Source organism: Argentina silus (genome assembly GCF_951799395.1).
Source record: "Argentina silus genome assembly, chromosome: 20".
In the NCBI taxonomy this organism is placed as follows: Eukaryota; Metazoa; Chordata; class Actinopteri; order Argentiniformes; family Argentinidae; genus Argentina; species Argentina silus.
This window is the reverse complement of record NC_139674.1, coordinates 8481962-8496794: the sequence shown is the minus strand read 5'-3', so window position 1 is coordinate 8496794 and position 14833 is coordinate 8481962. Positions and strand designations below refer to the sequence as shown.

General features: G+C 44.7%; 1 protein-coding gene across 1 annotated transcript; it reads right to left on the bottom strand.

The window, feature by feature from the left end:
- Nucleotides 1-789: 789 nt before the first annotated feature.
- Nucleotides 790-2916, bottom strand: rps16 (ribosomal protein S16). The gene is made up of 6 exons (XM_083691958.1): nucleotides 2870-2916; nucleotides 2727-2778; nucleotides 1942-2043; nucleotides 1365-1461; nucleotides 1154-1201; nucleotides 790-983 (listed from the first exon to the last, which is right to left on the bottom strand). The coding sequence occupies exons 2-6, from the start codon at nucleotides 2772-2774 to the stop codon at nucleotides 838-840; spliced, it is 441 nt and encodes a 146-aa protein (XP_083548084.1). The 5' UTR covers nucleotides 2775-2778; nucleotides 2870-2916; the 3' UTR covers nucleotides 790-837.
- Between the last annotated feature and the right edge of the window lie 11917 nt (nucleotides 2917-14833).

The window sequence follows — 14833 nt, the reverse complement described above, 5'->3', positions numbered from 1 at the left end:
CTTAAGTTTATCTAGATGCATCAAAGATCCTCATCCTCAAAGAAACCTAGCATTCATATACTTTCTTAATTGTTAGAAACTCGATTCCTCATGTCCTCCACTCCACTCCCTTCCCACTCAAAACACATTGGAGAATATCGAGGTTCCTCCCTTTGATATTCTCCTACAATACTTTTAGAGACAGAAGCAAGTGGAAGACAGTAGAGGACATGAGTAATGGAGTTCCTAACACTGAGAAACAACCATGTCTGTTTCAAGTCTATAATATGTGTGCACTTTTCTACTCATGACATAGGCCCAAAGAAAAGAGGAATGACAGTTACAAAAACTGTTTTACAAGTACATCAAGCCCCCAGCGACAGGGATCTTATGTGGCTCATAGTAACATCCACATGAGACACCAAAGACTAGGTATAGGTGAGAAGCCACAGCAAGGTGGTGGTGACAACTTGACAAGCCATTCAGTCTGCCAATGGTTTTCATGTGGTGGCTGTAGATCAGTTCTGAAGTCTTAAATCCATACCAATTTAAACAGAAGTGTATACTAACAAGCAGCAGTATGTGAATATCAATGACATGAAATAACTCATCATAGGACATGGTGAATGGCTTCCCATAAAACAATTTAAGATTCAAATTAACAGGGACCTAAATAATCACTACCAAATCACATATGGGGCAATTCCACAAGTAAGTCAAACAGGCAACAAATGAGACTCAGAACAGCTATGGAATAATGCATCAATGTACTTCTTCATTAAAAAAAAAGAAGAAGAAAAAAGACAGGAGCTTTTTTTTTTCTCCCTCAACTTTATTATATGAAAATGTACAGAGAGATTAACGGTAAGACTTCTGGTAGCGGGCACGGGCTCCAGGTCCACCAAACTTCTTGGACTCGCACCGACGGGGGTCAGCCACCAACAGGGTCCTATCGTACTGGATCAGGATGTCCTTGATCTCCTTCTTGGAGGCCTCATCCACATCTGGAGGAAGAAGAGTCAGATTAATGAAACTGAACCATCTCATCTATTGACAAGAGAAATCAATCTGTCACCCCCCCCCAAACAAAACATTACAATGTACCGCAAATACATTCTGAATCTGTAAGGCTAAACTGAATCTAGTAACAGAGTCAAATGATGATGATGCTTACACTTCTGGTAGTACGCGACCAGGGCTTTGGAGATGGACTGACGGATAGCTGTAGGGAGAAAACAGTAACAGGCCAAGATTAGACAGATCACCAAAAATAATCTATGAGCGTAATCACCATTTCATTCTGATTAGATGGGGATGACAATTGAAAACAAACAAGTGGACAGTCAAAACACTCTGCCAGCCAAGGAATGAAAGGATTTGCTTACCGTAGATCTGTGCTACGTGTCCACCACCCTTCACTCTGACTCTGATGTCCACTCCAGCGAAACGCTCCTTGCCCAGCAGCAGCACGGGCTCCAGCAGCTACGGAAGACAGACACACTGGTTATCAAGCACACAACCAGTATAACCAACATTATTGCGATTTCAAACTTTCATTGCAGGATATTTGGAAGGGAGTGAGTCAAACGATCGGGAATCTACTTCGATTGGGAGAAAACACTCACTCAATCGCCTTTTTTTCAATTGTTAAGAACACGACTCCTCGCATCCTCTCCTCAGTCCTCCACTCACTTTGTCCTCAAAAAGCATTGGTAGAGAATATGTAAAGGGAGGAACCTAGACCTTCTCTTCCAATGCAGTTTCAGTAGGACACGAGAGGAGGACGGAGGAGAGGACACAAGGAGTGGTGTACCCAACAATAGAGAAAAGGCTATTGGCTTAGATTTAAGAAGCCTAGTTTGAGGGAAAGGGAAGGCACAGACAGTAACACTCTGGTCATTTCTACATGTAATTAATGCCATAACACTCCAGACCACTGCACAGTGGTTTCTCAGGACTTACCTTGTACTGGAGAGTGGCTGGCTCGATCATCTCGAGGGGTCTGCCATTCACCTTGATCAGGCCATTCCCCCTCTTGCAGTGAGCAACAGCTGTGGCTGTTTTCTGTAAACACAAAATTAACATTGATGTTCCCTCCCTTGCATCAACTGCATATTTGGTAGATGAACTCTATAAAGCAAGACTGGTCCAACAGAATTAACGTTAGCGTAGAGATGAGGTACATGATGTTGGATCAAAGAGGAATTCGTGGCATGCACATGCCCAACCATCTGTGCAAGCTCCGTTTTAAACAACACAGATGCAAGAGGGATAAGGAAGGGTAATCGAAGTGAAGACCGCTATAAGGTGCTGTCAACAATACAACCCAGGTACTAACACATAAGAAAGTTTGCTAAATTAGTAACCTAAAGCAATTATTTACATCCCATGACACGACTACCTAGAGAAATCCCGACACTGGCTAGTTTGACAGCCAGTCAGTAGCGGCTAGCATGCTTTCTGAGATATTGTTAACTGGCTAGCATGCAGCTAGCCCGCACTACCACTAGGCCTCAAAATGTATATTAATCAATTTATAGAGCATAGCGGTTTAAATTACATATAGACATGAATTCATTCTGTTAGTTTACATACTTACATATATTATAAACGCGACACATATTATCAAGCTACGGTTACTGTACGAACTGGCTATCAGACAGAAAAAGCAACGGATGCTAACAGCCTAGCCATCTTTCTCGGTGGCACAACACCACACGTGGAATAAATTCAGATTATTTACTCACTTTGCGTCCAAAAACCTGGACAGATTGCAGAGGACCTTTAGCCGGCATGGTTCTGAAATGAGTGAAGAACAGTTATTATCTTTAAAAATAACACGTTACCGGTATTTTGTACAGTTTTTAGAGGAGCTTGGTAGGGAACATACCGTCTTCAGCTTTAGTGCCGTACGGAGAGGCCGAACGGGTTTCAGACGCCGAACATCAGGGGTACTAGCACGACAGTTCGTGGGTCATTTACGGCTTCAGAGGCACTGCATTTACGACAGTTGAAATCACCTCCATTTTACACTCTCGCAGTGAGGGATGAGAGAAGCTATCACTACTTCATAGAGGGGACCTTGACTTAAGCAGAACATTGATGCAAAGAACATTGATGCAAATATATATATATAAATAAATGTATTTTCTTTAGTTTTAGGATATGTCATGCCCTGTGTGAGAGAGGGTTCTTCTGTACAGTGTCAGTGTCTACTGTTATCTCTGACGCCAAATATAAACATTTGGGACACTTTCATTAATTTAAGGTATTATTAATGTTGTTTACCATTACCACTTCTCCCAGCTGTAATTTTAGAACAGTTGCACTGTCATCCCAGGATAAGTTCAAACGCCACTGATCCTTTCTCGATCTCTCTTACACTTACAGTACAGTAGTCCATGCATTGCACATATATTTCAATATTCAACTGAGAAATAGAGTCCTGTTCTGCAAATTGCAATGATTTCTCAAAGGTTTTTGTGCATGTTAAGCAAAGGCAATTCCTTTGTAGCTTGTTACAATAGCAGGACAATTAGAATGACAATTGGTATGTGGAACATTGGATCAGTGGTCAAAGAGAGAACGTATTTTACTGGAATGTTTTGCATGCTAACATTTTGTGCAAAATTGATTTGTACAGCATCCTTTATTTTCTTAGTGTGTCTGACTGACTTCAGTTTATCATAACCCATTTGGTGACAACGCAAATAGACCAGTCCAATGCCTTGTGAAATCAGGTCAGAAGTCCCCAGAGAGCAGAGGAAATGAGCTGTTTCCAAAACGGAGATGATGAGAGGCAGTTTTCGGTGAGTGTTTGAGTCGGTGAGGCATTCGTTAAGTCAAGTGTCCCCCTTTAGGCCTGTAGAGGGAGTCCTAATCTATTTCAGAGATCACAAACACACTTCTTGAGAAAATGTGTCACACACATGCACACACACACACACACACACACACACACACACACACACACACACACACACACACATGCACGCACATACACTTGCACATGTGTTGTTTAAAGCATTTGTTGCATAACAGTGTGTCTTCAGCATAGACTTGCGTCAGTCATAGTGTGACAATGCATGACAAAGTAAAGCCACCACACCACATTTATTAGTTTGGGACGTTCACGCACATGCCATGTTGATCTGACTCAGTCCACCCTTCCTGTGTCATCTGAGCAAACCAGATGAGGTAGACTACACCAAACACATGACGCATGAGTAAACAAAGTTTTGTTGTAGACCTGTTATATGGTACATGGTATAAGGAAGTATCTTAAGTTAGCCTATAACAGTGTTTGGCTTTTTGGACATCTGTCTTTTAAATACAAAGATAATGTAGTTGAACCAAGTCATCTACTCACACTCAATAAATGGCATCATTCCTCATCCACTTCTCTTAAACACTGTTCAACAGCGGCCTCTGGTGGGATGTGTAGGCAGTACAACTCATAAGAGCAATGATGTCACCATTCAACTCAACCTACCCACACAGTAATCTGTGGTTTCAGACTGACGGAGGGAAAATGGTACATAAATAAAAAAGCTAATCAATTTCAGTGCAACGTAAATATATATTGCACTGAAATGTACATATAAAAAAATGCATAGTCATTGTCATATGTAGTAGGGCTAATGTGTCACTATATTTTGCAGCGGAATTACCATTTGATGACTGACCACCACAGTTTCTGTGTTGACCACATAGTTCAGCACTGCTGGGGAACTTTGGGCCTGGGGATGGGAACGATGTTGACATGGGAGAGAGGAAGTGGGGAGAATCTTGGACAACAAGCCGTCAACCTGTTGTTGTTGAGGTTGTGGGTGTCGACTTTCCCATGGCATTGGAATTGACAAAGTAGAATGTCCGCTGTGAACTGTCATCAGTAAAATTAACTGTCGGAGTGGCTTGTGGGATATATTTAACAGGGGAGGCTGGCGGAGATAGAAATCGTAGGATGGGCTCATTGTAATGCATGGTATGGAATGAGGAATGGTATCAAACACGTGTGATTTCTACCTCCACCAGACACCACTGATGTTAATGCTGTTCAGGGTCTGCAAGAGCAGTGGGTGGGCCAAATCAATCCATGTTGCCTGCTTTTGACCCATGAAGGATTGTACATTCACCCTTGAAGAGAGCTTATGACAACACACTGATTACAATACATGGTGCTGATGACTGCCGCTTCCACTGAGAAGAGAGAAGAACAAAGTACAGACGTCTGGGCATACTCTTACCCTTAAAGGAGGGAAGCGCAAAGGCCATTCCTAGGGCAGCAGAGGGCTGAAGATGGATAGCATCTTGGGAATCTGTATACAGTGGCATGAGTCATGCGAGCGGTGTGCAGCGCCTACCTATGCCTGACATTTACAGCAGGGAGAGTGGTGTTTACAGTATCAGCCGTGGGTGAACAGGCACCTGGCTTCTTTTATTGTCAGGGAGAACTAGTACTCCCCCAGAGAGCCTGCTGTGTGAGTTTTGTGAATGTCTAATGGTTTCTGCTGCTCCCCTCACCTCCCCAGCCCTGGTCTGACCTCAACTGGCTGACCTTCTATCTGGCCCAAGCCTGGCATAGCTGGCCCAGGTGTAACTCCTGCACCAGCTCGGATTCAGGATAAATCTGTTGGCAGCAGAGGGCCTCTCTAGTCAGTCTATTCATAGTGCCTTCTCTCTCCCATTAAGGCATACATGGCGGCCATTTTGAACGTTTTTTCTTTTCTCTCTAAGTTTGGACGTGGTCCACTTCTAAATACAAATCCACAGGGCTGCTATTCTCAAGCAGTGTTCTGTAGTAGGAGAGGAGGCATGAAAAGAGGGCCTCTGTTTTTTAAGTGACAGTTGAAGTGAATGAGGACAAGACGTACAGTATGTGTTTGGACCTCTTCCCTAAGTGTACTTAAAGTGACTGAGAGCGCTTGCTCACTTGTGGGTTATTGTGTGAAGGACCCAGTTTCAGAGGCAGTTCTGAATATGTTGTGCATGGGTTTATTCTGGCTGAGTACGGAACACTAAACACTCACTGTGCTCTATCAATCTGGGCTACAGCTGTAGATCATGCTGCACAGGGGGCAAGGTGATTTTACCTGACCATGTGACCGGGACAAATTCTGGGCCCAAGGTATCAACATCAGGATTTTTTTCCTGGTCAGGTCACATGGTCAGGAAAAACTCTGGCCCTATTCATGCATGAGAAACTAATCACATTTCAGCCAACAGATAATTTGGAGGGATGTTCCTGTACCATGAGCGTGTGCCAATGTCTACACTCCAGTTGTGCAGACAGAGGAAGTGCTGTGTGGGGACCCAGGGCTGGACGATAAGCAGTCAGATACTGTAGACCTGTGTTTGTGTTGGGGGGTCACAAGGGGGGCCCCCTCACTGTCTGCATAGGAAACACGTTAAGGCCACGGAATCGTCCCCGGTTTCCTGCTCCGCTCAGCGTTCCGCTAAAGCACACAATCCCTTTGTGTTCCTAACTGTCAAGCTCTCCTAACATTGTCCAGGTCTCTCAGCCATTTGAAGTTAAACGCTCTCAGATTACTGCTTTGGGTATGGTATTTCAAGCACAGCCTTTGTAGGGTACCGGAGCCCTGCACAATCACAATATGCCTCACTCTGCTTATAAACTTGATAAAGAAAGGTATTTTCCATACTACAAGAGTGCTGGAGTTACCTAAATCCCACATTAATAGAAGGGGGCCGTCTCTACCGTTGTGTGTCAGAAGTGCAGGGCTCTCTGAGAAAAGTCTGCTCTGCAGTCATCCAGTAAAACCGGAGAGCAGGCAATAAATAAAGACCATACCATATATGTGCATTTCCTCTCCACAGTCCTATGGAAACACATCACCTGGAGGCGTGACCCCACGACCTTGTCTTGTCACAGCATCCTGAGCACGAGACAACGCTCCCAGATTTACAGCAAAGGAGTCGCTTTTTCGGGCCAGCGATATTGTCTCATTTGACCATAATAGGCCGTGCCGGGGTTGAAAAAGTGTTGCTGGTAATTGAAGTTTCCCTGAGCAGAGGAGAAGGTCTGCCAAGCCCCGAAGGCGGGGGGTGGGGAGGCCGGGTTTTGTGAGGGATACAGTAGTGCGATTGCCATGGAGATGGGGAAGCACTCTTTGGGGGTTGCTTATGAAGCAGAAAAGTGACATCCCAGTGAGGGCCATGAATACAGCAGCCTGACTGCCAAGAGAAATAATGATTAGAGCAGCAACAGGTCTTACCTTTTATATCTCTGTCTGTGGGTCCATGAATAGGCCCTGTCATCCCTCTCCCCACCGCACCGTTTCTGTGAAAAGTTCAAATGTGTGAACTTTCCCAGTTTTCATCAGAATGACTTGTTCCACTGCATAAAGGCAGGCCATCCAAAGTTGTGGTGGTTGTCGTGATTAATCAGACGAAAGAGGAAAATGACGGTTGATATATAAGTATTGCAAGGCCGCTCTATATTGTGTACTTCTTGGCTTGATTTCTAATACACATCAAATCCAATGCCCATAAAAACCTTTCACAGCACTGTCTGTATGCATATACTGTACAGAAGGCCTATTTGTTGAACGGAATTGTATTATGACATAATCTAAACACATTGCTTTGGCTATGTATGCATCGACACATACAGCTTGAGCTTTTCATTATGTCCGGGGGGGCTTACACATCTCTGAGTGACAGCTATTTATGTTGAGTCGGGAAGCACCAAACCCATAGGGGTATAGTGGTGGACCCACTAAAGGGGGATTTCCTCAGTCCATACCCTGGCATAGGAGCCCCAGTTCCCCTGGAGGGACACCAATATGGCCATCTTTCCCACCACTGTGCCATGGCAGCGGTAAATATTGATGTCTGCTGTGCGTGTGACAGCTCAGGGCAATAAAATGTGGCCTGGTATTGAACCCTCGTTTGGACTTGAGCTGTTCCATTAATTTGGCTATTTTAGCCCACATCGGCCACATAGCAGTGGGCCTTGCAGCTGTCCTCCGGGCCTGTCATCTCCCATCTGCCCCGGCGGTCAGGGCTCTGGCTCATGCTGAGGTGAGTAGGCCAAGTGGTGCAGTGGGCATGGTCCCCACTCCCAGGATCTGATGCTCACCAGACACAGCGCATTAGGTTCCAGGAAGAGACAGAGAGGCCAAGAGAGGGAGAGAGAGATGTCACACATTGCTTTTTCAACAAAGAGAGAGAGTGTGTGTGTGTGTGTGTGTGTGTGTGTGTGTGTGTGTGTGTGTGTGTGTGTGTGTGTGTGTGTGTGTGTGTGTGTGTGTGTATGGTTTATGTCACCACTGTCATTTTCACTCTGATGAGCTTCATTGTAGATGTAGGGAAATTGTCAGTGACCAGGATATGGACTAATAAATTACAGAGGATGTTATGGTTAAGGTAATGTAAAACTGTCATTCATCAACTTTTGTATGTTTCAGAAAGGGACATGCTATCAAGTGAAAAGGTACAGGGAGTTTTATAGCTCTGAGTTTATGGTAATTTCTAATGTGATTTGTTCACATCAAACCACATTTTGTTAATCCCACTTTCTGGGTTATTGTTTATAGAGTGGGCAAATTATTCAAAGGCTCTGTAGAAAGCTGCATTTGAAACATTGAATTTATTGAATTTACCTGGCAATGGAGCATAGCCTGATGGGAAATGAACCATGCTTGCACCATTCATTCCCTCTCTCACACATTTACACTATTCTCTCCCTCTCTCTCACCCTTTCCCTATCTCTTCCATCTCTCTTGCACACTACCTCTCTCTGTTGTGCATGCTGTACACACACACACACACACACACACACACACACACACACACACACACACACACACACACACACACACACACACTCTTGTCTGCACACACTATTCTCCTCTCTCTCTCCTTCTTTGTCCTCTTTTCTTTTTCTCTCTCTCTCTCCATCCAATTCTCCCTCCCTCCCTCCCTCCCTCCCTCCCTCCCTCCCTCTCTGTGTGGGTCCAGTAAGAGTTCATGTATGAGGCAGAGGGTGGAGGAGTGAGTAGGGGCCATGCGGGGTCTGGCTGACATCAGCAGTGCTAGGGGCAGGGAGGGTCACAGCAGTACAGTCCCTCACTCTAGTCTCTATCTGATGGGCTCTGAAACAGTGGCTGTAGCCTGGACAACATCTGCCGGGAGGGGAATACAATGATGAACAAGACTGCTGCCAACAACCAGGATCCCCCACCACTCTCTGAAAATGGCCTTGGTGATGAAACAGAGAGAGAGTGTGGCCATGAGAGAGAGAGAGAGAGAGAGAGAGAGAGAGAGAGAGAACACCAATTAGTCAGAGTGTGAGTCATACTATGATAGTTGTATTGCTCCCACAGTTACATAACGGTTGATCATAACAAATCTATGATGGCGAGAGATACTGTATGTGTATGAAATGACATGGGTGTACATCCCTGTCTCTGTAACCCTGACATAAGGTGTCTGAGTGCTTATGTCTGTGGATATATTTGCACTGTGTCTCTGTACAGTACATTGTGTCTGTGTACCTACTGTATATACAGTGTGTCTTTGTGTCTGTCTATACTGTGTGTGTGTGTGTGTGTGTGTGTGTGTGTGTGTGTGTGTGTGCGCGTGTGTGTACACAGCCACTCTGTGCACCTATATACAGTGTGTCTTTGTGTCTGTCTATACTGTGTGTGTGTGTGTGTGTGCATATGTGTGTTTGTGTTCGTGTGTCTAAGTGTGTGTGTGTGTGTGTGTGTGTGTGTGTGTGTACACAACCACTCTGTGCACCTATATATAGTGTGTCTTTGTGTCTGTCTATACTGTGTGTCTGTGTGCGTATATGTGTGTGTGTGTGTGTGTGTGTGTGTGTTTGTGTGTGTGTGTGCTCGTGTATCTGAGTGTGTCTGAGTGTGTCTGAGTGTGTGTGTGTGTGTGTGTATACAGCCACTCTGTGCTCTTGGCTTCCCGGGGGGAGCGGGGTTGGGGATGGGGCTGGGAAGCTGTGCGCTGGGAAACTGGGCCAGCACTCACAGGCCTCCACTGGAGCACTCCTTAAAAGGCCAGGATGGATGATGTCGTGGACTCTCTCTTTTCCCTTTTTTCAACTACAGCAGAGAAGCCCAGCAGCAGCAGCAGGAGCAGTGGCAGCAGCAGGAGGCTATGGGAAACTTATCATCCACATCAGAGAGACACATAACAGTGATGACTTCATAGGGCTGAAGTGAGGTCTCCTGTCCATCAGATTGGCTTTGGGGACATAGAGACTATGGGCATTGGACTGATATGAATAGGATAGCACACCATGGGAAAACAATATGACATTAAACTTTATTAAATGTATGGGAAAGACAAAATAATGTCTCCACAAATACATTAAGTACAAATAGGTCAATTATAACTTGGCAGAGGGTCAATGTACAAAACCTTCCCATTGATAAGAGTGAACAGGAGATAATGAGATGACACAATGTGATTTACTGTGTAATTATCGGTGTAGTTAATGTCATAGAACACTCACAGCCATTTTCGAGACACTTGGATAATGCACTGTAGTGGCACGGTTGCCATGGTGCTTCAGTTCCTGTGCCTTACAACTATAGCTCTGCAATCCACCATGATAGAGACTGTCAGAAGAGAGAGAGAGAGAGAGAGAGAGAGAGAGAGAGAGAGAGAAAGAGAGAGAGAGAGAGAGTGAAGGAAAGAGTGGAAAAGAGTGTGGTCCTCTTCAATGGGACATGACCATGGTTGAAGATCTGGGATGCGTTGAGGCAGATCTTCAAATGTTCTGGCCCATTTGCAGCCTGTGAAGGCTCTGGAGGAGAACGTCATTAATCCATGACCATGTAAAACCCCTGATAATGTGGATGGTTCAGGGCCACATGTGAAACAGACAGAGTCATGGAATGCCCCAAGTGATAGGGGAACTGTAGCAGTTTCCCCTTATTTGAAAAGCAGAAGCAAAAATGAAGAGAAAAACCAAATATCATGACTGAGACAGATGTGGAAATAGGGAGAAGTACTCATTGTGAAACAAGGCATTTGTTTCTGAGCTATTGTTACAACTATCAACAAGATGTGAGGAACAGTTTATCACTAAAATGTATTTCCCATGCTGTGAAATTTCCGTTCATCATTGAGATGGTGTGCTAGGACTACATCCTGGCCCTAATGACCCTGTAGAATACACAAGCCACAGTCAATAGCGGATGTCTTCAGACAACACATCTGTTCAGTTCTCAGTTTCAGGGAGTGCAACTAACTTTTTCCACTAGGACCCCTATGCTGGGGGTCAAGGACTGATTAATGTACACAATACTGTAACAGCGTATCCAAAACAGACCCCAGGGTCCCTCTTTGTCTCTGTTTTTTTTTGGGGGAAGAATTTGGGAGCTCATGACTCCGCTTTACCATGGTGTGCCACGGCACCACTGCACCTTTGGGCCTGCGAAGCGTGTGTGGGCTGACTGCTCCTCTTTCTCGTCACGAGGCCCAAATCTGTGAGCCATCTGCTGTTATCTGCGGAATGTTCCGCACACTTTATGGACATATATGCACCAGAGCTTTGACGTCCTTGCTATTTTTAGCCCCCGCCGCTGCTGGAGGTTGCTATGGTGATGTCACACAAGCTCTCAAAATAAATCAGATTGTTTGTCTTAGATTGCACTTTCTGCCTGATTTTCATGTTATGTTTATTTATGTTTACTTGTCTGTGAAACTGCATTTTTTTGATGGCTTCTATGTACGTTCTGTGTGTGGACGATTATAAATGCAACCACATTTCCTTCAAAGACTTCATTCGCTGAACTAAAAGCCAACACGAAAGTTATGTGCTGCAATATTACCTTTTATTTTCAAAGCAGAGAACCTACTCCTTGAGGATTTGGATTTTGAGTGTGAGACGAAATGCACTGAGCTGATCTCGGATGACAGGTGAATGTTTTTGTGTTTGTGTTTGTCTGATTTAGGAAGCTCTGATACTGGAAGGCCCCCCAGGGGTGTTTGGGGAGGCACACAGTGATTGGCTCCACATTGGCATGCCACCTCCCCCCAGTACAGGTATGGAGTGAGAGCTGATCACGACTTGTCAGGGGCCGTTGACAGAACCCACATGTGATGAACAGCACCAGTCATCAGCTTGTCTGCTCTGACACAACACACCTCGCCATGTTGCGCCACGGCTGGTAGACACTACTGACACCACAGCACAGCCTATGAGGAGAGAGCGTCCATTTTCAATGACAGTACCTTTTACCTTATACTTCGTGCTACTCAAGCCTTGCATTGTGTTAATGTGTCATTTACAGAAGCCCCTATCACTCACCCTGAATACAGTACATTGTATTCATGCAGCCATTCTGCCATCACTGATCCTAGGATGGAGATGGTGGGCAGTTGGGCTGGGATTGTGACTGTGGGCTTTCAACCGACCTTGACCCAATTTTTACTCGCGCTCTAAATTTAAACCGCATCCCAGAAAGCTGGGGCGTTAGTACGCCGCCCAGTGACATAAGTATCCCAGTCTAGTTCCATGGCTAAACTCATCGTCCATTAGCGGAGGCTGAAACAGGGTGAACTTTGGTGGGGTGTCAGGCTGGGACTCAGGCTGTAGTACAACCGTTGTCTGGGCATGGAGGGTAATCCGAGAGAGGACATACTGACTGTTTTGATTAGGATTAGCTAGCCTGATTAGCTATTTCACTCTATTTGTTTAATGAGAGAATGTCTGTCTGCGATATAGCCAAGTCTTAACACAACTGGGTAATTATAACCCTGTTAGACATGTCCTAGCATAGTTTCCCTGTATGCTGAATATTAACATTCACACCTGTGAGACCATCACCTCATCTCACTGACACTTAATATTTTGGGAATACAACAACAGAACAAACAATTTATTTAGATGCCATTTTTTTAACCCAAATACCTCATATGTGTGTGAATGATGAACAACAATTGTACTGTGTATGGCTACTTTGTTTCAAACGGGAGTTCAGAATCCTTACTATTGTTTCCTTGATGTGAGGCTTGCTGATAATACTGGTAAGAGCAACATGAAGACAAAAAATGGTTCCACTTTACAGTACGTGAGGGAAGAGCTGAGTAGCAGTGAGCAACAGAAGACATCTCTATTTATAACTCTGCCTGGAGGACACTGTTTGCTTCATCTTGCAGACACTCAACACATTCTGCTTGAGGGCTTTCTGTGTAAGATAGAAGGCCTTGTACTATTGATTTATACTAGCTCTAGCCTTTGGTAAAGTAATAATATTGTTTCAACTGGATTCATGTCCTCTTTCCTAACTAACACATGACTTCAATGTTGTTGATGGGTTGTTGACATCCTGTGTAACTTTCTGTTTTGCCCAGAATTCCTAAGGTCGTGGGAGAGATGAAGACTTTAAGAAACTAGATATATGACACCTGTTAATTGAAACGTGAACCTGTCTGCCTGTGGATTTGAATGTCTTGAAGTGCTGTCCGTGACAAATGAGATGGTCTGTGACCTCTGAACCATGACAGAGAGAGATGTCCCTACTGGGCCTTGCCTTGCACCCCCTGATCATCAAGGGGGTTCAGCAGTTCACATTGCATATGAGTGTTGAGGACCTAATAGGTCTCAGGTTTTTGTGATGGAATATGGCTCCCTTTCTCATCTAATGCTGGGGTTGTCATGAAGGTTAACAAAAAAAGATGATAATCTTTGATAATAGATGATAATAACTCTAAAAGGGAAAGCCCCAATGTCCTCTTGTCCCAAAGATAAATTACTCCACTTGGAGAGCATCCTTCGGCTTAAAGCACAGGGCTTTCATAGAAAGCACTTTGAAATCAAGAGGCTTAACATTTTATCAGGCCATTCATTTGTTACCACTGGTGGTACATCTGTTGTAATGGAGCAAGGGAGGACATTAGAGATGAGGTGACAATAAAACCAGGGGAAACAAATCCTCTCGTTGCTCCTGTCTAAAGTTACATCCATCAGACGTGGATAAGCCAATAGGCGTAAATGGAGGAAATTACAGGCAAGAGTGCTCTCATCCATCACACTCTTCATTAAGCTGGTGTTACCGTGGCAACGATTGGTGAGGCTTCAACTTATTAGACATGTGAGTGTTTTTTGGTGTGGGAGTCGGCAGGTCAGCCATTGGGTATATAGAGAGACACAAATAAATACACAATCACCTTCATCTCACACCTCATCGATGGAGTGTACCGTACGTTACCCTTATATGTGAGTACAAAATGGATGCTCTTTTTCCATGGTTTGTTCTGTTAAAATGACTCATTTTAGCTTTTAGCTCTAACCCATTACCGGTTGCTGCACAGCTCCAGATTCATCCTATTATTAGCCCCTTTCTCTAGGAAACAAGGTCACTCCAAAAGCCTATCTTATTAGGCTGTCACTACTCATTTTGCCTTAAAGAAACATTACCCCCGCACCACAGTAACAGCCAGTTCATTTAGAGTTGCATGAAATACCAAAATCTCTTCACCATCTAAAGCATATGCCCCGGGATATATATCGCCTAGAGATTCTGGGTGGGAATATGTATGAAACCTTTGGACACAGACACACAGGGAATCATGCGGCGGGATACTGCAGCGGTATGGGCAGCAAGTGGAGGGGCTGCCCTATTTCTGTCCCAGGCAGAGGCTCAGCTGCCATGTATGAGAAGATCACCTCATGAACACCCCACACCCCCTCCACTACCCTCCATGTCTCGCTCAGGGAGGTTATTTTGGTGAGAGGCGCTCTCAGTGAGATATCACCTCATGTTAACACAGGGGTGCCCCATCAAGACTGCCAGGTGGCACACATTAAACCAACTTGCTGGCATTCCCAAGAAGCAGCCTTCCTGCTCCCAACAGGGTGATA